This window comes from Heterodontus francisci, chromosome 38 (assembly GCF_036365525.1).
Source record: "Heterodontus francisci isolate sHetFra1 chromosome 38, sHetFra1.hap1, whole genome shotgun sequence".
NCBI classification, from domain to species: Eukaryota; Metazoa; Chordata; class Chondrichthyes; order Heterodontiformes; family Heterodontidae; genus Heterodontus; species Heterodontus francisci.
The window spans coordinates 27,948,593-27,975,648 of NC_090408.1; the positions used below are offsets into that span (position 1 = coordinate 27,948,593).

The window sequence follows — 27,056 nt, forward strand, 5'->3', positions numbered from 1 at the left end:
AGATTAAAACCCAAATTGAAATGGGGAGACTTTAATTTCTGGAAAAAAAAAAGTACAAACAATTGCACAATTTTATCAAAATCTGCAATCAGAGCTACTTACTGATTTCTCGTGACCTTTTTTTACTGTGCTTTATTTTGCTTCTAATGTGCGATTGCAAATTTGCTGCATGATTAAAATCAGATGCCTAAACTGCCTGACTGGCAGTGGCTTATCTGATAATTCTAACTTATTTAATTGATGAGTTTACTTTCTTTTTACTCTTTCAAGGTATTTTTGTCTTTAAGTAAAAGCTACCTAATTTAAGTGTGTAATAAACGATGGAAAGGTTCCCTGCAATATTCCACATACAGTTACACCCACCGTGTCCACCTAATCCAAACATTCCTCAGAATGTACCATGCTTTTTCCTACTTTTCTTCCCTCTGATGCTGAATTCATGGTTTCATGCTTTGTCTGGTTTTCTGGGAGCTGGCCAATACCCTGTGCAGAAAAGCTAGAGGGGAGATAAGGATAATTTTTTTTTATGCTAAGAAGGAAACATTTGCAGGGCTACAGGGAAAGGGCAGAAGCCCGCACTGAGAGCAACAGTCGCTCAGTATGATTTTCCCTGGAGTGTCCGATTAATGGCCAGGGGGCGGACTCCCATCCAATTAGCATGGCGAGGACTGCTCAAAACTCAAGGGCAAAAGAGAGGCCTTCCAGCTTGAAAGCAGCAGCAGGATGCAACGGAAGGTAAGTGAAGGTCAGGCCTCCACATAATGGGAGGCCCCTCCTCTCCAACTTCTTTAAATTGAAACTAAAAAATGGCTTTTGCAGCCAGACCACCACTGTGGAGGGGTTGGGGGAGCCCCTGTACAAGGTGGCCTGTGGCTGCTGCTGCACAGGCAAGTAGGGAGGGCCTCTAAGCCTGCCTGGTGCATTGGTCTCCAACCGCAGTCTGCTGCTGGGAGGCTGTCTCCAGGCAGCTCATCTGGTTTCTGCCTGCGAGAACCTGGAGGCCAATGGGAAACTGCCAGTTGGCCTCCTTTAATTGGCCTTAATTGCCCTTAGGGAGCCTGATTGGCTACTTGCTGCATGCGGGTGGGTAGCCCTGCTGCACAGGCACACCCCCCCCCCCCCCCCCCACAACACTATCTCTCCTCTGCAAGCACTCCCAGGGTGTGATGGAGCTGGGGAACTGGCAGCGCTATTTTTATCGCTAGCCTGCCTCTGCCTTGGCCCCAGCCAGAGCTAAAAATCCTCCCACCGGTCTGCATGATCACTGGTTGTCACGTTTCGCCCATTCCCCCCCCACAGTGAGCTGTTGAGAGGTACTTCCCTAATCCCTCGCTTCCTGCTGGGAATATAGGATTACAAAATCACGCCTTCCATTTAATTTATTTACATCAACATTTTGTTTTTCTTGCTCTCGAACAACTGTACAAAGTGACAAACCTGATGGTCAAACTGTTGCATGAGCTACATGGGAAATGAGACTGGGCTGTTGGTGGGTGGAAACGTGCAAATGCAGTTTTTAGTCAACCCACTTGCGAAAGTGTGGGCCCAGCAAAGAAGTGGGAATGCTCCTGTGCAATTGATTTGTTTATTTAATTGGAAGAGTGTTGGTATAGCTAGTATCCTGACACTAACAATGAAAATTAGGGAATTTCGTCCTTTTGACTAGGAATACTGAAGTTCTCAAGTGACATGGCTCTCTGTTACAGCATGAATAATTGATTGTTTAGATTGAAAGTGAAATGTGCAGTGATGTTCAATACCACAGTGTGCAAAAACACAAGAATTTGTTTTGAGCAATTGTATACTGAAGGTGATCTTTAGAAAAATGGCTATTTTTGCCAATTGCTCAGTACTTGAAGCTCATACATCATAGCCCGAAATTTGTCAGTGTTCCCAGTCATTACCTCTCTGAATCTGACTGCGACTTCAGGATTTAGTGCAGGTGCAGATTAACACAGACGTCCTGTAGTTGCGGTCTGTGACTTGCTGCTCCACCACAGGCTGCACTGCGGACCCCCACCATCACCACAACCCCCGAGCCAGCAAATTGATCTGGCAAGAATGTCCCCTTTTCTGCACTCCCATTCCTCTTAGAAACCCCATAAAAATTGAGCCTTGTTTGGTGAGCTCTAACTGGTTCGTTAGCAGCAATCTGGGTAATAACTACTGCTGAACAACTAATCTAGTCCTGAAAAAAGTGGAATGTTGTTAAATGCCTCCATTATAATTAATTAGTAGCTTTTTAAATAACTGATTTAAAAAAAATTTCATGATATTTCAGCTTTTACCTGCACCCCATGTGTATGCCCCAATCTTTATTTCGCTCAATGTAAAATATTTAGACTGTGGATTAATTACCAGCTCTTTTTATTTCCTGGATGGCTGTCAGTGCGACTTTTTAAATGTGATTGGCTGCTTAGCCAGCTTGATGACATCACTGCAGCGCTACGCTGGGAATCCCCATTAAACAACGCTACAATCATTTACATGTCGAGAGACGTAAAGTTCTCACCAGAGAAATCGCTCTATTTCCGAGAGCAGCTTTCTTTGAGGTCAGCAGTGATCGGCGTAGCTTCGCCACTGACCGCAAATTACAGGTAATCGTATAAGATGTCAGCTTGGCTTATTGGGAGTACTCTTGCCTCTGAGTCAGGAGGTTGGTGGATTCGGGCGTATTCTAGACCTTGATCACATAAGCCAGGCTGACGGTGCAGTGTCTCGTCACCGCACTATCAGACCTGCCATGCTTCAAATGAAAAGTTAAGCTGAGGCCTTTGTTGCCTGGTTCAGTGGATGTTGAAAAATGAGTCGGATATTCTCTTCCTCCTTTAACATCACCAAAAACAGATGATTGGGCCATTCCTCTCATTGCTGTTTGTTGGACTTTGCTGTCTGCAAAATGGTGTTGTGTTTGCCCATGTTAACAATAATTGCACTTCAGTGTAATTCATTATCTGTGAAGTGCCTTGTGACGTTTCTTTGTGATGTGATAAGATACTACATAAATGCAAGCTTTTCTTTCTATGTTTTCTAACTTGTAAAGACCCCAGTAATGTAAACATGCATGCGGTGATGTTAATTTGAGCACTGTTATCTTCACATTAATTCTGTATAAAGCACAGACTTTCTGTGCAGGTGAGGCCAAAACAATGCAGGAAAATAGCCTGGCTTCGTCCAGACATCATACATATTCTCAAAATGGATGATGATTCAACGCAAGGTCCTTGGTACAGAAAGATTTACATTTCCAAGTCGTGCATTCAGTTTCTGTCCTGAAAGCATCTTGAAGTGTTTATCAAGATTGAGTACAGAAAGTCATTTGTGCAAATTCTCCTTGATGATTTTCTATCCCCATCCAATTAGGAAGTGTGACATCTTGTAATGTAACTAGTTACATTAGTCAATACCGGTGTTTGATTTATTGCCTACTCCCATATGCACTGAGCAGCGAAAACTACTTCCAATGATTTTTAGCATGGACGTTATCTGTTGTGCATTTATGTTCCTAAAACTGGTGCATGTCATATTAGTTGTTTAACGCTTAATTACTTTTATAGCAGCATTGTGTTTTATGTGCCTTCCAAGACTTTTTTTAATTAAAAATCTAAGGATATGTCAGGGTCAGTCATAATACGAATGATAGATGTTCCACAAGTGATGCCAACCAGATAACTCATGAGTGACAAAGTCACAAGTGAGTAATAGTCTCCTCAAGAGTAGAGATATTTATCAGATGTAACGGCTACTGTGACATCGTGTGTTTAAAACACTCAGCATTCAGGTGAAAATTGTTGTTTAAATTAATTTTTTTTTTTAGTTCAAGAAAATTAGCTGAAGTTGCAATGTCAATCCCGTGGAATTTGTTTTCCCAACTTTCTTCCACCATTGGTGAGGAATGTGGAACTCGCTGTCACATGGAGTGGTTGATGTGAATAGCATAGATGTATTTTAGGGGAAGCTGGATAAGTACATGAGGCAGAAGGGAACAGAAAGGTATGTCAATTGGGTGAGATAAAATAAACAGAGTGGGGCGGGGGCTATTGTGACGTATAAACACCAGCATGGGTCAAATGCCCTGTTTCTGTGCTGTGATTTTATGTAAGTTTTTTTGATATATTTCTTTCTTTCATCTGTGTATGAAGTTAACATGAAGGAACAAGCCTTGAAATAACACTGTGCAATTTTAGCATACTAAGTAGTAATTCTCATTGCTCAGAAACAAGGTGGGAAAGTAAAATGAAAAGTAAAATTGTATAAAAATAGTATGTTTCCATATAATTAATATACACTTGTCCCCGATGTTGGGTGATAAATTCCATTTTCATTAGCTAAGCTTTGCTTGTCTTCTGTATAAACACTATTAAACAGATGCAGAGTTAAGGGTGTGGATTGTAGAATCTGCATTGCTCTTGCCCAATAATGGTGATTTTCACAAATGTTTCCGAATGACCGTCACATTTTTGACTTTAGGAGAATGTCGAAGGAATTGTTGGCCCTGTTAAGAATAAAAACATTTAAAATTATGTTGTAAAGCAATTAAAATTTGGCCTTGCTCCATAAATCAATGAACCTGCAGTGGATGTAAATTCCTGTGGCGTGGGAGTACCTGATGTAAGTGTTTCACACCTCACCCCTTCATTGTAGTCCCCAGTCAGTTTGCTGACTTGATTTGCTGAGCGACACACTGATGCTGTGTTCATGTGAGGCAGTTTTACCATGTACACTCCGAAGACCCTTGATACTTCTTTCAATACCAATGCATGTTTAACCTACAAAATTGCAAGAATATGGGGAGAACCATTTATTTTAGAGATGATTAACTTTTCAGCTTTGATTAAGATTGGCACATTCAACCTGCAGCATTTTGTGACTGCTGTAAAGCCATATTTAAGTGGTGGAAATGTTGAGAGCTTCCTGTTGAATATCGCAATGGATAAGGTATGTCTGACAATAATTAACGCCCATAAATGTTAATGGCTAATCATGCTCCAATATGAGTGGCTTACATTTTTCATGATTTCTTCTGTACCATATGGTGGAACAAAAATAATGTATAAGAATGTTCTTTATTAAATAGAGTTCCTTCTGGAACAAACAGTAGCCTTAGCAGTTGAAAGGGCGCAGACTTGAATCCAATTTTTGACTTGTACTCAGCAATGCCTTACAAACAGGATTGTGATAACAACCAGATAATCTATTTATAGTGATGTTGGTTGAGGATAAATATTGGCCAGGACATCAGGGAGAACTCCCCTGTGCTTTGAATAGTGCGTTGGCATTCTTTACATTAATGTCTCATCTGAAAATGGCACCCCCCCGACAGTGCAGCATGCCTTTTGTAGTGCATTGGGCCATGTATGCTCAAGTCTCTGGAGTGGGACTTTTACCCATAACCTTGTAACTCTGAGGTGCAAGAACTACCACTGAGCCAAGCCTGACATCGTGTAAATAAAATTAATTGTGTAGTAACTTTGTAAGAGATTTTATTCATTTTAAAAAAAATTTTAATCACTGAGCACTTCGTTGAATTGGAAGAGCAGTGTTGCCTTTTGCATAATTGTCATAATTCTTGCCCCAGATTTTTGAACTCACTCACGTTTCCTAACCTATTACTTAGATTACCAATATGTTTTCTATTAAATAGAAAAAGTTAAGGGTTTGCGACAATCCAAAGCTACTGTGAGTCTGAAGAAGCCCCTAAATTCCCAACAAATTTGATTACAGCTTGACACTTGGCTGAGACTTTGCCCTTGTAAAATTTTTGTCAGATTTGCTGATTGGAGGTTAGCTGACAGGATAGTAAAATGTACATTTATTCCTTTACCCCTGCCTGCCCTTTCAGTGATGGAGTTCCCCACCATTAATAAGTGCCTCAAAATCATACAGTGCTCCGGGCAGACTGCACTAGGAGTACTGTGTCCAATGTTTGATTCTAAGACGCAAAAGAGATCTTGAAGAGAGACAGTGACCAACGAAGTTGATTCTGATGAATGGATTTTAACTCCGAGTGGGTCCTGGCAAAAAACTACCCCAACGAGTTGATTTCTTGCCTGCCAGAGGAGGAGGTGGCCATGGAGATTTTAACTACCCGGCCTCATATAAATGTTGCCTGTCCACTACCTACCCTGGGGAAGATTCTGTGTAAGTGGTGAGGAAAGAGCTTAGGGAGGGGATCTTACTGAACGAAAGGATGCGTCTGGGTCATGGGAGGACATGACCTTCCTCATGAAGCCCAGAGGAGCACACCTACTCCTCCTGGCCCCACAAAGGTCATTCTTTCAGTTAACTGAGGACCTCTTCATCAATCCCACCAGCTGCCGACCTGCTTCAGCCTGACTGGAGAGTCACGGTGCCTTCCTTAGCTCAGGCTACAATCAGGATCCTCTTGACCGAGCACAACTCCAATTCACGTTCCTGCCTGCTTTAGGCATACACCTCATCCACCTACAAGTTAATATTGGAGATGGCAGGAAAGGGTCACGATCCGAAGGAGTAAGTAGCCTGCTCATTTTTAACTGCCCAAGTACCAGTTTCTATTGGGCGGGTAGATATAAAATCGATCTCTTAGTGTCCGAGTATTATTTTATGAGGTAAGGTTAGAGAAACCTGCGCTGTTCAACCTTGTAAGGTGACAACATAATGGGCACCTCACAGAAGTATTTCTGATACTGCGCAATAGAGAAAAAGTTAATTCTGAATATCACTTCAAATTAAACTGTGACAATAAGGTAAGGAGCATAGGCTCCAACTGGTGAAATGCAGGGGCAGACACCAGAAAGTCACTGAATGATCAGCATTTAGAATGAATTTCCAGAGAATTATTGAAAGTCAAAATCCTGGAATCATACAAGGGACAGTTGGATGCAAAATGGGTTGTGGGTGGTGTAGGGGGGATGGGCATGGAACCATAGTCTTCTTCCATTTGGAGAATCTAAAATGAGCTAAATCACTTGCCTCATCTGATTTCTAGCTTGCAATTTAGTAGATCAGGTGAGAAAAATATTTTGCAATTCCTTCTCCAAACCTGTCACTGGTCAGAGATGCAGCAAAGCAGTTTTAAGAATGGAAGAACAAAAGAAATAGGAGCAGGAGTGGGCCATGTGGCCCTTTTGAGCCTGCTTCACCATTCAATAAAATCATGGCTGATGTTCGCCCTCAACTCCACTTTCCTGCCCAATCCCCATATCCCTGATTCTCTTAATGTCCAAAAGTCTACCGATCTCAGTCTTGAATATACTCAATGACTGAGCATCCACAGCCCTCTGGGGTAGAGAATTTGAGTTATCTCTTCTGATAGTATTGATAATTTTCTGCTACTAAGAGGAGAGCAACTGCTTAAACATGTAGCCTAGGAGTGAACTGGGTGCTGCAATGGGTGTTGGTTGTAACAGCCCCACTTGAAATGACTTTGAGCAGCCCCTAGTGAATATGGGCCTACACAATAAAACTTTCCCTAATTTGGCACGAATTAGTAATCTAACGCAATAGCTGTCAGAGAGGACAACGGATGGCTGATATGGGACATACAAAATGTCGCACTGGTGCAGTAGATGTTTTTCTGTGCTACTTTGTTGGGACAGAGCAGTGGCAGGCTCATCTACATCCAGCTCTGCTGAACCTGACATGGGAATGCTTGATGCTGGCTCTCTGCCTGAAATGTTCCATTCCCCAGTGCTTACATGAGGACCAAACTTTGAAAAAAGATAACTGCCTGCATTTATGTATGGGTGGCTTCATTTATCAGATTTTCCAATTTAGTTCAGGGACCCACATACAAATTTTGGTAGAAGTGGAAGATGAAGGAAATGCATGTCAGATTTCTCTGTATTTAGTGGGGAGAGTGATTCTTGACCCTCGGTTGCATGCATAGTGAAGGAGTAACCTGGTCAGTCACTACAATCAAAACTACAATCAACGTGAAGTTGATGGTTCACAGGTGATTGTGTTTCACTTGCTAAATATTTTGAACAATTCATTGTTAGTGCTAAATATTCCATAGTAGTGTTTAGGTTTGTTTTGTATGTTTCGATTATATTTTCAGCTAATGTAATAAAGTTGGATATTTAATCCAGAAGCTTTGAGTGCCCTCCATTATTTCCTGTAATTCTCATGTATGAACCAGAATATACTGCAGCTGCAATATGTGAACTGGTAACTGTGGAGCACAGCATGCAGTCGACAGACTGGAGTCATACCTGCCAACTGAAGGTTTCATGGAGTTCTATGCATCCGCACTTGCATGTACGCATAGAGATGTTAGGGGTGTCTGCTTTCAACTAATACTAAAAACATTGAAGGGTCTGGATAGAAAGTTCCCAGGAGGCCTAAAGAGCTGCCTGGTCACTCTAAAATATGAATTTGCAACAGGTTTGAGTCGTACTGGCAACTGGCACAAGTGCAATACAGTGTGAGACAGTGCCCTGGAAGGGGTGGGGGTGGGGTCTTGCACAACTTGATTTTAATGTAATGAGGGGACTGATCAGAATTGTACTGCCCTTTCTAGGTTGGTGTGCACCTGAAACCATTTTCCATGAACAATAAGTGGCAATATAACTATATCCTAAATTTGAGTTGGGAATTATGGAAAGAAGCAGAGTCCATAGAAAATTAAGCAGGTTAAAATCTAAAAGCTTGCTATCTTAGAAAGTGGTTCTGAAGTTCAAGTGCCTAATGTTTCAGAGATCAAACATGCTAAGGAATTAAAGATTTTCTTTATTTAAAAAAAAAGCCAGTGTCATCCATGACTTATTTGTTATACACCATCATAATTCCTTCATTTTGACCCTTTTGTCCTTGCAAATATTAGTGATTTACAGTTGCTATCATTGTCTCTCCCTCTATTTTTCTCCAGGTCATTGGTCAGAATTAGATTTGAGTGGGCAAATGTGGCCCTGCTGATAAATCCTGCAGTTGCCTTTCATCTGCTGGAGGCTATGGTGTAGCTCAGGTCAAGGTCGTAGTGGTCACTGATCTCTCTAAATGCATTCTCTGTAGCCTCGGGTTTTCTGAATGTAAAGATTGCGTACATATTTAATAACCCACCTCCTGAAACTATGTTTAATCCAGTATCAACAGCATGTAAACTGAAATGCTAGTCTTCTCAAAATTTTGAGATTGTGTGAAAGGCAGTATAATTGTAAAAAAAAAACATAATTTTCTTGTAATGCTTCCGTTTGCTTTTCTGAGCTTGATTGTTTCCATGTTTTGTGTTCAGAATTTTGAGTTAACTAACTCTTATTACCTTAGGGGCCTGGTGGCCTGGTCAGATTTTCAGCCGCCTTATATATTTGCAGGAGCAGGGTGCAGTAACTGTGAAATGGTTTTGTTAGGAAGGAGCACAATAGGTCGATGAGTGTTGAGTTCTGCTGCCCAGACAATGAACTTCATCTGTAACTGATGATAAATGACGTCTGTTCAATTGGACTGAGTGACCAGGCATCATGATTGACTACTGGCTATTGCAAACTGTCTTTTTTTTCTTGCATTTTTTAATTTTTCTGGAAGATTCTTAGGCAATAGGATTGATTGTGAGACCTTGGATCATTTTGTATCTCATTGCCTTTGTTGAAAGCAGCATGTGAAAAATTGTGTACAGCATTTTAAATAAATGCTAGAAACATGCATTTTCTCCTAGAAGGTTTGACTATTATGATACGAGGGCATGATACTATTGATTTCAATAGAAAAACATGGATTTATCAAACTGGACTCGAAGTACTATTACTATATAAACTTCATTATTGTCTCTTATTTCTTCTTATCCAACACTTTTCTGAGTTCGCTGCAATAGCATAAAATATATGGGCATATAAAACATGAGATACTCTTTGGTGCTGAATATTGTGTGATTGCAAGAGAGAAATTGTCAGAATTATTGCAGTGATTAATCTGTTGAGTGCAGCAGTACTGTTTTTTTTAAAAAAAATGGTTAAACGTGCATGAATTTCTCTCATTCTGTTTTGTATCACCCCAGTTTTAAAAATTTCTAAGGAATCATTTTCCAAATGTCTAAGGCCATCTGTATTACAAAAATGCAAAGCTTATTGTAAAGGGTTAAAGGTGTAATAATTATTGTGTTCATTTATTTTGGTATATTTCCACATAATGGAGAGCTAGACACAATGTAGCTAGATTTTCCTTTGCTCAATGAAGGATTGATTTCAAGAGCCCAAATCCAATTGTGATGTGTGCACAATTTTGCTGTGAATAAGTTTGCAATTTGAATCCGTTAAATAGAACAAAACTGGCCAAATATAATGAACGTGTAACAGTGCTCTTTTTGACACTTATCCTTTCATACAATTCTCCAGCAGCTAAAATGGCACTTAACAAGTATAAAAAGCACTTTATTTGCACCATGAGTAGATGATTGGTCCAAACTGTGTTAAGCTTAGACCACTACCAAATGCGCTTTCTCTAGCAATTGAGCTCTCAGGTGCAACCAAAGATCAGGAAGTGTGAAAGTATAACTGTTAAAACTTGCAACCAAACTCTGTTGACAAGAAAATGAGTAAAGCAACTGCCCAATGTGACAGTGAGCCAAACAGACCAAGAAAGTCGCATGTTCAATCCTTTGGGCATTAGTGAAGTATTGATTGACTTCAGTGCTGTTGGGCTAGAAAAGGGGAAAATTAGCTAATTGTTTGCTTGGGCGAGGACAGAATTGGCTCAGCTAAGATACACCCAGCATCAAATTATAGCCAAGCATGCTACCCATAAGCCCCATGTGAATCACTGCTTATAGGAGCATACGAACATACGAATTAGGAGCAGAAGTAGGCCATTCAGCCCCTTCAGCCTGCTCCGCCATTCAATAAGATCATGGCTGACCTGATTTGTGTCTCAAATTCCAGACTCCCATCTACCCCTGATAATCAACAAGAATCTATCTACCTCTGCCTTAAAAATATTCAATGACCCCGCCTCCTCCACCTTCTGAGGCAGAGAATTATAGCAGAAGATAAAAGAAAAAGTGGGTGAAAATCACCTCACGTCCACCTGCTGCTTCCCCAGTGGCAAGGCTGCATTGTGGAGGTTATCTTCTGGAGAGTTATGGACCTGTCAGCCCCTGACATAGCACATTAATACATTAACATTAGTTACAGGTGAAGATTAATTACAGTTGAAATGTTGCTGCTCTGTCACAAGTCCTGTTTAAGGGTTGTAGCTTTGAGCTGGGTGGGGTTGGCAGGCAATTCATACTGTAAATATTGAATGGAAAGAAAATGGGGAAATTAAATACGTATATTTAAAATTACATTAAGAAAAAGTAAAGACTTGAAGACTTTGATTTATACAGTGCCTTTCATGCTGTCAGGGTGTCCCGCAGAGCTTTAAAGTCAATTAAGTACTTTTGAAGTGTAGCCAATGTAGGAAATGCAGCAGCCAATTTTCACACAGCAAGATCCCACAAATAGCAATAATGACCAGATAATCTATTTTAATGATGGTTGAGCGATAGATATTGGACAGGACATGAGTGAGAACTCCCTACTCTTCACATAAGTGCCAGGGGATCTTCTACATCCATCTGAGAGAACAGACGGAGCCTCAGTTTAATGTCTATCCAGCACTCCCTGAATGAGCTAGTGTGGCCCATTGTCAAACAGTTGATTGCATTCAACTGTTGTTGTGATATCATTCTGTTTGTTTTGATGGGTTAACATAGAAAATGTCAAAATGAATACCTTTCAAATGGGTCCTTTCAAACGGTGGCTTGTAAGTAGTAAATTCTTCAAAAGGGTCCAAAAGCTGCTTGCTGATTTGATGCCTAAGGCTGGATATGAACAGCAAGCATCAAAACCAGCTTTCACCACTTCAGCCAAAGCTTGCCAATTTGTACGGTTTTCTAAGGTATATATTTTACACATAAAGTTTAGGCCCATTCCCTTGCTTCCAGTGAATAATTTATACAGTTTTCTGGCTGTGTAAATTTGATTGTGACATTATTCAATATCTACTTAGTGATGTAGAGTCGTGAACAGCATTAGAGTTTGTGCAAATCTCTGAATGGCAAAGGAGCGAAAGTCAGTGTCATTTTTCATTCAGGTTGAAAGCACTATTTCCTGTAGAAAGCTTGCTATCATCTCTCTCCCCCTCACACACCCACCATAATACTGATACACACACACATGTACCATCCCACTCTGCCCCCACACAATACGTACCACCACCACCCGCCTCCCCATATATATAGATGTTTTTACAATGCTGATACCTAAAATAATATATTGTTGTCAGAGATGATTGAAAGAAATTGCCCAGATTTTGCATTAGGTTTAATGGTGAAGCTATCAGCGCTCACTGTTATTAAGGAGTAAATTGGACATCAACTTTTGACAATCGCACATGTGCAGTTAAACGTGGATTGCAGGAAGTTGCTGTCCATGTCACCCTGCCCTTCCTCAAGCTTCACTCTAACTCATTGAGAGATTCAGCAATTACATGCATGTAACGGCATGAGGTTGGGGTGCTTACCCACTAAACATGCTAGGGAATGTTAAGCCTTCTCCATTTGAGTGTAAGTGAATATTTAACGGCACGATAAGTCTGAATTCCTGCCAAACAACCTTCTGGCACTGAAAATTTACATCCACAAGTGTGGCATCTCATTCCTTCAGAATTTAATTATTGCAGACTTCTAAAGTTTTTTTAAAAAAACTTTTTCAATCTTGTTTCTTTTATCTCTCTCACTTAATCCCACCTTTCTTTCCCTCATTCTATTTCTCTATCTGTACATGATTCTAGCTTAACTCTGGCCGATCAGGTTTTCCAGACCTCAAGAAACCCACATTTTAACTTGTATTTCCTAGCTTTGACTCTGCAGGCATTAAAGGGTCAAGTGGGATGTAAAAAATTTTAAAATATCAAACCTGAATTCAATTTGCTTCAAACCCGCCAACATCAAGGTTTAAGCTTGTCCTGCCAGGTTTCCTGGATCATGGGAAACCCGGCACCTAAAGGCGAGTGAGGACTGCAGCAGGTAAGAGTTAAGTACTTTGCCAGCTAACCTGCTTCCTTCCCCCTGATTGCACCCTACCCAAGCTATCACCGACGCCCCTCCCAGTGATCACAGTGTTTAGGAAAACCCGGACCAGAACTCCACCCACCAAGTTGGGTAATCCTACCCCAGGAATGATCAAGGCCTGCGTGTCTCTGTAAGGATTCTTCAATCTGATCAGCTGAGGAGATACACCATTGTTTGCATTGTTCACACAGGTCCTGATCCCCGGGAGAGGGCGCCATGCTGCTGTGACTCTCTGATGACCACAAATAGCAGTGGAAAAGCCCGCAGAAATTGCACAAGTTGGGAAACTTGCAGTGAAGGGCGAGCGCTATTCATTTGCTGCTGACTGTAAAATCCAAGTCATTGTTTGTCAAGTACTGATCTTACAGTTTCACCTTTGTGGTATTGACCCTGCTTAAGTCAGCTCATTATTCAGCTCTTCTATGTAAGAGCACTGACATCTAAATGAAATTGCTGGTAGATGATTTAGACATTAGCAAAGTTAAATGAACATAAAATTATGAATACAACATCATGGGCAACATTGTTTTTGTGGTATGACTGTGATCATTGTATTGATTTGTATTCATTGCTAGAGTTAAAATGTATATTTATAAGCTTAAATAACATTTTGAAAGAATGCATATTTTACAAAGCATCACAACTGAATCACAAGAAATGTGCCACTTTCAGTGGTTTACACTTGCTATGATTTTCCCAGTGATTCCTTTATATCATCGACTCCATAGCATTTTTATTTTGTCTGCAGCCAAAAAATGCTTGGTTATACAAAATCAAAACAGGAAACGCTGGAGATGTACAGCAAGTCCATCAGCATCTGAAAAATGAACAATCAGGCTAATGACTTGGAATCTTTGCCAGAATTTGATTGTCTCATTGTTTTCCATGAATAATATTTTAAGGTGTTTGTAAAAAATAAAAATGAAATGCCACTTTTTAAAATCCCATTTTGCCTTGTTTAAAAAGGTAGTTAAGTTTTTAGGTCTCTATGCCACATTCAACACTGGATTTTCATTCATAATTCATTTTGGAAGTTGGCCTAAGAAGAAAATCAAGAGGAAATATATCTCTACCGCTAGGACCCAAGGAGGTAGAAGTAAAAGAGGTATTAGAATGAGGGAAAAAAGAAAGTCGTAGTCTCTGCGGGTTCTTTTAATACTATTTTCCGTTTCTCAGCTTGTGAATAAAGTAGTTTTTTGGACTAACTTCCTGTTGTTCTCTTAACCCTGACTACTAATGACAACTAAGGGCTTGTGATTAGACATTGATTGGTGTTGTTTTCTATGCCATACAGTAAATTTAATTCTGGTGCCTATTGCTTCAGACTTGCATTGTAGTTATTTTACCTTAAGAACATAACATATGAAATAAGAGCAGGAGTGGACCATTTGGCCCTTCAGACCTGCTCTGCCATTCAATGAGATCATGGCTGATCTTCTACCTCAACTCCACTTTCCTGCACTATCCCCATGTCTCTTAATTATGTTAATATCCAAAAATCTGGCAGTCTTTGTCTTGAAAATACTTGACAACTGAGCATCCATGACCCTCTGGAGTAGAGAATTCCAAAGATTCACAACTCTTTGCGTGAAGAAATTTCTCATATCAATCCTAAATGTCCAACCCCTTATTCTGAGTCTGTGACCTCTAGTTCTAGACTACGCAGCCAGGGGAAATATCCACCCAGCATCTATCCTATCAAGTCCCTTAAGATTTTTATATGTTTCATTAAGATCACCTCTCATTCTTCCAAATTCTAGGGAATATAGGCCTAGTCTATCCAATCTCTGCTTACCGGACAATCTCCCCCCCCCACCTCCCATTCCAGGATTCAGTCTAGTGAACTTCATGATAAACATACTGGTGAGGTGTTAAGGTTGCAATATTTGCTCACAACTCAGTCCTCTTAATCTAGGGGTTCTTCTCCATGCCACCCTTAAGGCTTGAATGTCTCCACTGTGGCTCAGTGACCAAAGCTAGACGCAGTGCTTGAGCTGTGGTCTGACCAGAATACTGTACGGTATTAGCATGACATCCACCATTTGTACTCCACCAGTGAGCAAAATGGCTCTTATTTCTTGTTTATGATGTTCTGCAATCAGATTGCCTTCTGACAAATGGTGTCAATGTAAAATTAACTGCACATATATTTCCAAGTTGTAAGGAATGCGAAGGTAAGATTAGCCAATAGAAGAAATATGTAAATTGCAAAGTGGGAGTAGCTGTAAAATGCATTAAGGAGATAAATTATTAAACAATAATGTTAAAATTTTATCTCTTGGCAATTTACAATAGAGATCGGAGACTGCGTATGTGACATTACAATCCAATTGTTTGAGTCTGGATAGTGCAGTGTTTATGGGTCCACTGAACTATAACTAACAGAAGTTTTTTTGGTGGGGTGGCAGAAGTATATAACACTGAAATGGAACATCACTATAAATTGGAACATTAAAATTTTATTAGATTTAGGAGTGTGTCTTGGAAAATGTTTATTGAGCAATAATCCTGCCAGCATTTTCTATCCAACTCTACCTCTTGTGTAAGTTATCTCCTTAAGCCCACCAATGATACATATCCAACAAAGATCCACATTGTATCCAGCAATGATGCACATTAGCGTCTAATGCGTTTGACTTGTTCCCAAGGCTCCAGTAGTAGCGTTCTTAAGCTGGCCATTAAGAAGCCTGTGATAACATCCCTTTGGTGTGCTGATAATTCCTTTTTTATGTTGGTGCTCATCGAGGTGAGGGATGCGGATACTGGGAAATGGAGATATTTTAGCAAGTCAACTACAACATGTATGCAGAGGCAAATCTCCTCATGCTTTGCCTCAACAATGGACTTAAAATTCCTGCCGTTATCAATTTTAGCAAAGAAGTGATGGTTCCTTTTTTTGTTTAGGTTTTCACAGCCCTCATTAAGGAGTTTAATGAGGAAACCGTGCATCATTACAACCCAATTGATGCATGCTATTTTGCTCCAGGACAAAGCAATGGTGACTGAACTCGACTAAAGAGAAGATTATGACCTGGATTTTGCAGTGATAATGACAGAAAAGCTGTCGGCGTTCAGTGTCATTACTCCACTGAAACTGACAGCATCTTCGGGAGTCCAGACATGTGCAGAATAACATGGATATCCAGAAGTTGCTGTCAGTGATTCTATGTTTCTCCAGATGGTGTGCTATTAAGGACCACCCCCCACCCCCCCCCCATCCTGCCCAACCATCCCTCACAGCTGGAGTACAATCAATGGGAAGTCTTTGAACGGATGAGAACTTCCACTCTTACATGAGAACATAATCTCGCTGTAAAAACCCTTGAAAAAATACGCCTGATTGAATGAGGTTTAATGGCCTTTTAACGGTGTACTAATTTCATAATTATTGATGAGCATCCTCATTGACCCTGAAAAGGTAATTTTATATTTGTGGAATCTCAAATTTCTCCATTTACGGCTAAGAAAATTCCAAATGTTTAAAAAATCATAACTTTTCTTTTAAGATAAAAGCAAAATACTGCAGATGCTGGAAATCTGAAATAAAAACAGAAAGTGCTGGTCAGCAGGTCAGGCAGTATCTGTGGAGAGAGAAGCAGAGTTAACATTTCAGGGCTGTGACCGTTCAACAGAACTGGCAGAGATTAGAAAAGAATTAGGTTTTAAGCAAGTTTAAAGGGGGGTGGCGGAGGGTGGGGTGTGCGGGTAGTTGGTGGTTTGGTGGGGAAGAGAACAAAATGAAAGATGTGTGATAGGGCAGAGGGCAGGAGAGATTAAATAACAAAGCTGTCCTGGGGAAAAGGCAAAGAGTATGTTAATTCTTGTGGTGAAAGACAAAGCATTAGTCCAGAGAGAGTGTTAATAGCAGAATAATGGAGCAGCTCTGTCCACATGAAAAATAGGCACATGGTTTAAAAAAATAAAAAGATTTTTTTTAAAAAGGCCAGTCATGCTTTGAAATTATTGAACTCAATGTTCAGTCTGCAAGGCTGTAGAGTACCTAATAGAAAGATCAGGTGCTGCACCTCGAGCTTGTGTTGATGTTCACTGGAGCAGGCCAAGGTGAGAAATGTGTGTATGAGAGCAGGGGGGTGTTGAAATGACAAGCGACCGGAAGCTCAGGGTCATGCTTTCAGACTGAGCGGAGGTGTTCAGCAAAGTGGTCACCCAATCTGTATTTGGTCTCCCCAGTATAGAGGTGACCGCATTGTGAGCAGCAAATACAGTAAACTAAATTGAAAGAAGTACAAGTGAATCGCTGTTTCACCTGGAAGGAGTGTTTGGGGCCTTGGATGGTGAGGAGAGAGGAGGTAAAAGGGCAGGTACTACACCTCCTGCGATCGCACGGGAGGTTGCCAGGAGAAGAGGATAAGGTTCGGGCATGTTGGAGAAGTGGACCAGAGTGTTGTGGAGGGAATGATCCCTTTGGAATGCTGACAGGGGAGGGGAGGGGAAGATGTGTTTCGTGGTGGCATCACGCTGGAGGTGGTGGACATGGTGGAGGATGAACCTTTGGATGTGGAGGCTGGTGGAATGGTGGAACCTTCTGAGTCAGGAGGTTGTGGGTTCAAGTCCCACTGCAGGACATGAGCACAAAAAGCTTGGTTGACACTCCAGTGCGATACTGAGGGAGTGCTGCACTGTCAGAGGCCCTTCTTTTGGATGAGATATTAAACCAAGACCTTGATTGCCCTCGCAGGTGGGTGTACAAGATACCATGGCATTCTTTCAAAGAAGAACAGGGGAGTTTACCCCAGCATCTTGGCCAATATTTATCCTTCACTCAACATCATCAAAAACCATATTATCTGGTTATTATCAGATTGCTGTTTGTGGGAGCTTGTTGTGCACAAATTGGCTGCCTTGTTTCCTACATTACAACAGTGACTATACTGCATTGGTTGTAAAGCACTTTGGTATGTCCTGTGGTCATGAAAGGTGCTATATAAATATGTCTTTCTTGATTGGCTGCTTGCTGGCATTACTGCTGCTGCACTCCTGGAGATCCCCTCGACGTGCTGCCAGATTTAAACTGCTATTGGGAAAGGGGACGTCCACGCCACATAGATCCCTAGAACTTTGTGGGCAGCTTTCTTCGAGTTCTATGGTGTGTGCTGTGGCTTTGTCGCTGGCTGCAAAATCTAGCCCATTAACATAACACCACAGACATAGCCAGAGCAATAGGAGCAGCTTACAAATGTATTTTGTTAGAAATGGGGTATGGTGCATATTCGGGGGATGGATGAAAAAAAAGGAATTAGGATTTTATTTAGCTGGACTGCAATGTAACAACTATTGCATTTGGATATAGGGGGAAATTTCCTAGTGCAAATCCTCATAAGCAGTGCACACAGTAGCAGAGATAGGGCTGCAGCATTAAACCCATATTTCCTAACCTGTACTGGCTGCACAGGAAATGGAACCCCACAAAATTTCCCACTTAACGTACACCATGGTATCATCTTCTGGCAGAACATGAGAAGCGGCTTGTTAGCTTATTAGTGACTTTTTAAGAAATACTATAGGCATTTTTGTTTATTGAGTGTTCCTAGTTCATAGGCCTAGTCAGTTAGTTAGTCCAAACAATGTTCCTACTTCAGTGTACAGTGGGAAGAAAGCAAGCAAGAGCTGTCAGTGTCAAAATGCTTCGTTTTTACATTAACAATATTCTTAACTCTATTGTTAGGTGCCCTTGATCGACATGAGACTGGTGATGTAGCAAAGGCAATCATCGGTTCATGTGATGACTCATCTTCTACATTCATGAATACACTGGATTCTGTATCTATGGGAGTTAGACCTCTTGATCCAATCAAGAAGAAGAACACTAGCTACAAACAATCTGGCTCTTTCAAATTCAGCACATCGTCTCCGGTTTTCCAAACTACGGAAAGTTCCAAATCTTCAGAGAAGGTAACTAAAGCGATTTTAATAGAGGTAGCTCATTTTCTTATGTTTCCATAATGAAGGTTTTTATTGAGTTTGCATCAGAAGGCTAATGACTTGTGGGTGTTAATGCCAGAATGTTGAATGTGCCTTTGTCAGTAAAGACTTTACATCAGGCTACTATTACCTTCAGTCAAAGCAAAATATTAATATTTTGCTTCCTTCCACCCCCCACCAATAATATGTACTTTTTTAACTGGCTTACAGAAAGTTCCCTTAAATATTTCTTCTAGAAAACTTACAAAGTTAATTGAATCTCTGGTTTAGCTTTTCCTTTTTGCTACTGTTCCAAAAGGCAATTGTAACTACATATGAAGTGTGAAGGTTAATCAGAGGAGAGTTGTAACTGCTTGTAAATTTCAGGCTGCATGCAACAACTGGACTTCCTTGTTAAGATGCAAATCTAATAAAGATAACGTGCATCACTTGGTGTGTGCCAGAGATGCATCACTAACAAGTTTATATGTCCCGGGGCACTGCTCACAGTAAATTAGAGGATATGCTATTTTAAAAGGTTGTAAGGTGCAACCTGTGTCGTTAAAATCCATTGATTCTAATTGGGCTTGGTAGATGGTCAGAGGTCATGCTGTTTCTCTAAGGTTGATGGGGAAGCTCAATCTGAGACTACAAACATTCTGAATTCTGTAAATGCAGGAGTCAGGACGTTGCTGTCTGTGTTGACCATGTTGCTCCACAAGCTTCATTCTAACCCTATGTCACTAAGAGACTCAGCATTCAAATAGATGAAGGGCATGAAGTTGTGGTACTTACCCGCTACATACCCACTGAGCCTGCCCAAAAAAGTTAGGGCTTGTCCATTCATAGGATTTATTAGGGGCGTGACAGGTCAACAGTGAAGCAAGTATTTTCTGTTTGGTCCCTAGAATACAATTAACATTTTGTTACCTACTGTAGTTAGATAACTAAATAGGCACCATAACTGCATCAATAGTACTACAGGCACTGAAGTTTGGCTTCCAAAACGAGTGCTGGATGTGCCATTTTTGTTGGCTCAAAGTTTCACTAACTTCACAAGCACAAAATATTAATATTCATTGTCATTACAACTGTGAAACTGTCAGCAACAGTTAAACGCAGAAATCCTGAAGTTGCCGTCAGTGATTCCATGCTGCTACACAGGATGTGCTGTTGAAGTCTGCCCAGATGGCAATCTTTTGAAATCATTTGAATTGTCGTGAACTTCCACTTCTACACTATTAGTCTCTTCATAAAAATCCTTGAAAAAGTTAGACCTTATTGAATGGAGCCTGGCACAGAAATTTGCAACAGACATTGTGATGGACAAGAAGGGTTGAATTTTACCATCAGGGATCGTGGCGGGGGGTCCGGAAAATTCTTCTGGGAGAGGCCCACTACGACCCCCGACGCCGAGAAGGCCCCGCTGCATTTTACCAGCGGCAGCGAGGCCGCGATGCAGCCCCCCGCTGCTGAGCAGCAGGGCCTACATTTTAATAATTAAAATCCATGCAAATAAACTCACCTTGTCCTGACAGCTGTCCCACGCCAATGTTCCAACCGGTTGCCGGAAGTCCCGCGCCTTCAGATCTCCATATGGACATCCGAAGCTTGACACTGGTGGGGAGGGTGGAGGTGTGAGATTCTCAGGGCTGGAGGGGAGGAGCGGTGAAATCTGTTTCAGTTGGCTGAGGGGATGGTGGGAAGGGGTTGAAGGGCAAAGATTATAAAGTTTGGGGGTAAAAAGTCGGGACCGGCAAAAATGGTTTTTTGGGGGGCGGGGGGAGAGGGAATTAAATATGTTGATCAATCATTGGAGAGGTGGAAGAGGGGCATTGATGTTGAAGTAACTGTTTTTATTTAAATAAAATGTGATGGTGCCTTTAAAAATTTAAATCATTTGTCCGGGCTTGAAGCCCTTTATAAACGGCGCTGGTGCCTGCGTGATGGGGCGGGACGCCTTTGGCGGGAACGGAGCAGCTGCCCCCTCTACTTCATCAGGGCGGCTGTTCTGCCCCCTCCATTTAAATGAGACCCCGCGCGTAATATTGCAGGGACTCAGCGACAGGCGATCCGCAGGGGCAGACCGCCAACTTGAAAGCGCGTCGCCACGATTTGCCATGCGCTCATAAAATTCAGGCTGAAGTGTGCACTTACAGAAAGTTTTAATATTTTGAAAGAATTTTCCATGGTCATATTGCCATTGAGTTGATATATTTTATGCTTCTTAATGTGTAATATATTATCAAGGTCACCGATTTATGGTGATTGAATAAATTAAATTGTTAAGTATTATGGGATTATTAGTGGTATTTCCAGATTCAAATTAGATTTTTGGGCAAATTGCAATTCACTAACTTTTGTGTGTTTGTTTAGCTCTGCATTAGAATATTGTACTCCATTTTACAAATCTTCTAAGACATCACAATTTTACAAAAATGTAGCTTAATAGAATTTCTGATAACTTGTGCTTTAGGTAATGGGAACCATTGTACAATGTTAAAGTATAGGTGAGGTTTTGATTCAAAATAGGATTCTAAAGATGGGACAAATATTATTTATGGTGCTCAGGTACTAGATAACTCTTGTGCTCAATAATAAGGACCATTCTTGTAATCAAGCCTTTTCCCCCTGCGCACTATTGTATGACTTTACGCACATGGGCCTAGATTTTGTTGCTAAAACAACAGTTTATTGATCGCCTTAATTAATAGGGTAAATCAGTCAGCAACTTGTGGCGAGATGGATATCCCAAGATTTATGAATTGTCACAGGTTGCTGAATGATGCATGCTGTTCCACTGTGAAAATGTCAGCTCATTTTCAACATTCCTGTGAGTTTTATGAAATTGCTGCATTTGCACATTAATTGCCTGTTGAATTTGCCATAGAAAATTAGCAATGGGAAAGTAGTGTAAGTACCTTTTTAATAGGGAGAATTATGTTCATGCAATGCCACTGAACCTCTCTGGCCCAGAAAGGGAATAATTTAAACTGTTGAGTCTCATTCCTACAGGTAGTAAATTGTTGCTAGAGATACTTAACTTTATTTTTACTTTTCCTTTTTGTGTTTTTTTTCTCTCTCTCTACCATGTTTTACTCTAATTCACCTTATTTCCTTCTTGCTCATTCATCTGTTTCTCGATGATATGCTTAGAGACAGTGCAGTAAAGGTTCATTAGTTAGATTCCTGGGATGAGAGGGTTGTTCTATGATGAGTGGTTGAGTAGGTTGGGCCTCCCCTGTCTGGAGTGTAGAAGAATGAGAGGTGATCTCATTGGAACATACAAGATTCTGCAGGGGCTTGACAGGGTAGATGCAGAAAGGTTGTTTCTCTTTGCTGGACAGTCTAGAACTACGGGGCATAGTCTTCACATAAGGTGTTGATTAAGACTGAGATGAGGAGGAATTTCTTCATTCAGAGGGTTGTGCATCTTCAGAAATTCTCTACCCCAGAGAGCAGTGGATGCTCAGTTTTTGAGTAGATTCAAGGCTGAGATAGATTTTTGCACTCATGTAGAATCAGGCGAGATGGGGATCGGGCGTGAAAGGTCTTATTGAATGATGGAGCAGGTTCAAGGGTCTGTGTGGTCTACTCCTGCTTCTTATGTTCTTATGTAAAACTTAAACAACATTAAAGCACATTCTTGACTCACTGAATTGCTACAATACGAATAACGTTTTTCAACTCCTTAGATTTTGGAAGTAGTATGTTTACTTTTAATTTAGGTGTCCACAATTTAAAATAAAAAACAAAATTGCTGGAAGTACTCAGCAGGCCAGGCAGCATCTGTGGAGAGAATGTTACAACCAGGTGAGGCAGGGTCTACGTCTCTCCTCTCAGCCTTTGCCTGGTTTGGCCGTAACAGGGTTTAATTTTTAAAACACTGTGTCTTTAGCTTCCCTTCAGTGAATCCTTGTTCACTGCTCTCTAATTGTCATGGCAAAAAAATCAACCAGACAGGTTTTCATAGATTTAAACAAGAAAGGTGTAAGTTTATTAACCTTGAAGCTCTAATTTGGTTAAAACTACTAGAAATACGCGATGCAACCATGCATACGCGATAAACACACACGCAAATAGAGACAGAGGAGGAGAAAGGTTTGAAGTAATAGCTGGAGTTCAGTTACTGGCTTTTGGATTTGATTTAAAGTCTTGGATTGCAGTTGTGCAGTTCTTGTTTGGGCCCAGTGCACACTTTCAAACTTGTTTAGCTGCAGGAGTCTTCTCTCTCGATGTTTGAGTGGCTTCAGTGGATCCCCTCAAACTTCGAGAGAGAGAGGGTGAGACCTTCCTTCTCTGTTGTCTTCAAATTGCAGTCTCTTTTCCAACTGTTCTGTGAGCACAATTCAAAGCTCCAAGTTGGCCAGCAGGTTAGTCATGTGACTTACCCCCTACTTGGACACACCGCTCCTGAGGTTTGTGGATTTCAAAGCTCTTGGGGGTGGGGGGATGTAATGCTGGCTCTTCCACAGACAAGATGTGGATCACTGTTGCTTAGACCAATCTCTGTTAGTTGGATCAGTGAGCAATTGCCATTGTCTCTTTTTTTTTCAACTGTCTTTTAGAATGCAAAAGGTGCAGTCATGTTTCCCAGCCACTGCTGTGGTCTCTCTAAACAAGTTTTTTTTTTAGTCCAGTAACAGTTTAAAAATGAATGTTGCATATGACGAAATTAATATGTCGCATTTTGGCAGGTGTGGTTTTCATGACACTCCACATCCAGCAGAATGAAATGCAATTTTAGAAGAGCATTTCATTTTTTAAAAAAAGGATAGAAAATACAGCAAAACACATGTATGTATTTCTCTCATTCATTCTGAAATCCTAGAGATTGTTACAACCTGTCTTTTCTTGGTAGTAGTGTTGCTTTAAATTGCCCTTTTTGGCATTCCAATAAACATGTGATTTTTGGGGAGGTTTGCTGTTTGCACATTTCCAGGACTGTCTTAAGTGTCTTTATTCCTGTTGAGCTCTGCAGGAAGAGGGTTAGATTTAATTAGACCTAGTGTGAAGAGTCGGCTGTGGGAGGATCCACTCTGAACTCTCAGTGCAAAGGCTTTTCACTTTAGGGGATGGTTGGTTCCCTTTTCTCCTGACTGTGGGGGGAGGATTCTTTGCTAATCTTCCCTTTGTCCTCTGGGACACTCCTGCTTGCAGGTATTTGTCCAGATTCTACTGCATGCCGCTGCGGCACTTCGGCTAGGTGAGGCATCGCCCTCTCAGTTTCTCTGCCCTCTTGAGGACACTCTTTGTCCCTGCAGGTTTCTGTAAATGTGGTTAGCAACCCTGGTGGGGTGCCTCTAATGTCTGCATTTACATAGGATGTGGGGTCTTATTTTTGAAACATTTTGGGGTCGGCTGACTGGACAGTAGGGGTTTTCATTTGGGAATCCTCTCAGGTCCCTTGTAACCTGTCCTCCTTGTCCTCTTTTTCCCTTTCCTCTCTAACTTTTGACAGCCCTGTGCCTGTCTGTCCCCTTTTGTTCTCGGCAGGTGTCCCTTACAATTTACCAGCCAATACAGGATTTAGGGGTGCAGATTTCACTGCAAGTTGGGGTTTCCCCTCAAACTGGCACATGTGGCCACTCCTACAGCACTCCACCACATCTTTGTGGACTTTTGGCCAGTCAAACTGCTGTCTTATGCGGGCTTTGGTTTTTCGTATACCGACATGTACAGCCACTGTAATCTCATGGGCCATTCTTAATATTTCCCTCTGGTACCTCTGCAGCACCACTAACTGGTGAACCACTGTCCACTTTTTGTCCTCAGGTCTGTGAGGAGAACTCCATTTCCTCATCAGTACCTCATTCTTTAAATAATAGCAATCAGGGACTCCCTCTGCTTCAATTTCAGTCTGGGCAGCCTGTGCTAACTCTCTTAGTACTGACTCGGCTCACTGAGCCTCAGCTGGGAAAGATTCATGTTATTCATTCCCCGGGTCTTCTAGCTTTCCAAAGAAAGTCTCAGACAGACAGACCTCATGGTCATCTGCCTGCAGTGCAAATTCAGTCTCCTCTGAGGGAGCTGGTTTAATCATAGCTCTGATTCACTACACATTCAGGGGAACTGCAGGGGACAGTCTCTTGCCACTGCCCTGTCTCTCTGACCTCCTGTGGTCTCTCCTTCACTACTGGGGAAGCTACCACCTTTGCCCCCGCCAGATCATTACATAGGAGCAGGTTAACCCCGTCCACAGGCAAACGAGGGACAATCCCTCCGGTCACTGGTCCCAAACCTAGGTCGTACTCCAAGTGTACCCCGTGTAAAGGTACAGGCATCCACTGCCCTCCAGTACCATTTACCACCATTCTGGTGTTCACTGCACTCTCTGAGGGAAAGGTCAGGCCTTTTCCCAGTAAAAGAGATCTAGTGGCCCCTGTATCTCTGAGGAATACTATGGGCTTGCTTGCCCCACCTGAGGGGTATGGGGTTACTCTCCCTTCAGACACAAAATCTTGATAACCTTCAGGAATTTTATTAAATTTTCCCGCACCTACAGCAGTATGTTTCCTGGGTCTTATGACTGCTGCAGCTAAAGTCACAGCTTGTTCAGCTGTGCTTTCCATCAGGGTCCTTTCTCCTTCACTGAGTGCATGTGCCCTGATTAACCCTACAGGTTTTTCCCGTAGTTTCCAGCAGTCAGCTCTCAGATGACCTGCCTTATTACAATGGAAATGCACAGGTCTCTGGGTCTCATTCCTATCTACAGCATCTTCCTTTTTGGCTGGAGGAGGGCTCCCTGTGTCTCCTGCTTTACTCTCTCTCCCAGGACTGCTTGGGCTTCTATCACCTTTCTCTCTTTGTCCTTTTCGGATTTGTGGAGATGACTAGGAAAGGTTTTCCCCGGGGAACCAACTTATATATGAAAGCAAACTCATCAGCCAGAACGGCGGCTTGCCTGGCTGTATGTACCTTTTGTTCCTCTGCATGTGTCTTTATGGAGAGTGGGAGCCAGTTTTTAAATTCCTCTCGTAAAATTAGCTCCCCTGAGATTCTCATAGCTGGGCTGCACTTTAAGAGCCCTCGCTGACTTCTCTCAAACTCCAGGTACGTTTGATCAGCTTGCTTCCTGAGGGTTCTATGCATTTGGCGATAGGCTTCCGGTACTAGCTCATATGACCCGAGGATAGCATTTTTTGTCAGTTCATAATTTGATGAACTCTCATCTGGCAACAGGGAATAAAATAAACCTCATGGGATTTTCCTGTTATCTTACTTTTTACTAGAAGAGTCCAAGTCTCAGCCGACCATTTTAACTGCCTTGCAAGCTTTTCAAAAGATACAAGAAATTCTTCCCCATCTTCCTTGTTGAATTTTGGGATCAGTTGGGAAAATTTTAAACAATTCAGTACACGGGCCTGAATGACTATTCTCCATATTGGCCATGCTTTCACTGGGGTTACGCTGTCACTTCCTAGTTAACTCAAGCCGCCTCAACTCTCTTTCCTGACCTTCCTTCTGGAAGGTTCTTTATTTCTCTCTCTCCTCTTTCTCTTTTTCTTTCTCCAGTTTCTCCCTTTCTCTTTCTCTTTCCCTGTCATCTAATTCAAGTTTCCTCTGTTCCAATTGTATTTTTGCTAGCAATACTCTGTCGGAGTCTATTTCTAACCCGGTTTCTGATTCTTCAGATTCGAGGGAAAAATGGTTGGCCACTGGTCCTACGAGTTCAGACTTTCTAGCCTTGGCACGGACAATGATCCCACACTGCTCAGCCATTTTTCTCAACTCTTCCATAAATAGTGCTTTAACTTATCCCAAGTTACTTCGCCCTGGCTTGGGGAGTTACTGTCTTCAGTCACAGACATGTTAGTATTCTAGCACACACAACCACAAGAAAAAACAAAGGGAGTGCTCCAGACAGAGTGTTAATGGTAAGGATTAGTCTCTGGACTAATGCTCTGTCTTTAATACAACTATTAGCACTCCCTTTGTCTTTATTCTGTGACATCTCTGTCATTTAATTCCTCCTGCCCTCTGCCCTAGCGCACAACTTACCTTTTGATGTTCGTCCCCCCCTCCCTCTTTTCACTTGCTTAAAACCGATTACATTTCTAACCTTTGCCAGTTCTGATGAAAGGTCACAGACCTGAAACGTTAACTG

At 41.6% G+C, this 27,056-nt stretch overlaps 1 protein-coding gene across 6 annotated transcripts in view; it reads left to right on the plus strand.

Moving 5' to 3' along the window:
* Positions 1-27,056, plus strand: part of LOC137352469 (WD repeat-containing protein 72-like) — a 279,396-nt gene that overhangs the window by 96,497 nt on the left and 155,843 nt on the right. For all 6 annotated transcript variants that reach the window (XM_068017967.1, XM_068017963.1, XM_068017966.1 and 3 more), the window contains one exon: positions 18,714-18,940. In XM_068017967.1, coding sequence (XP_067874068.1) covers positions 18,714-18,940 — 227 coding nt within the window. The remainder of the gene's footprint in view (positions 1-18,713; positions 18,941-27,056) is intronic.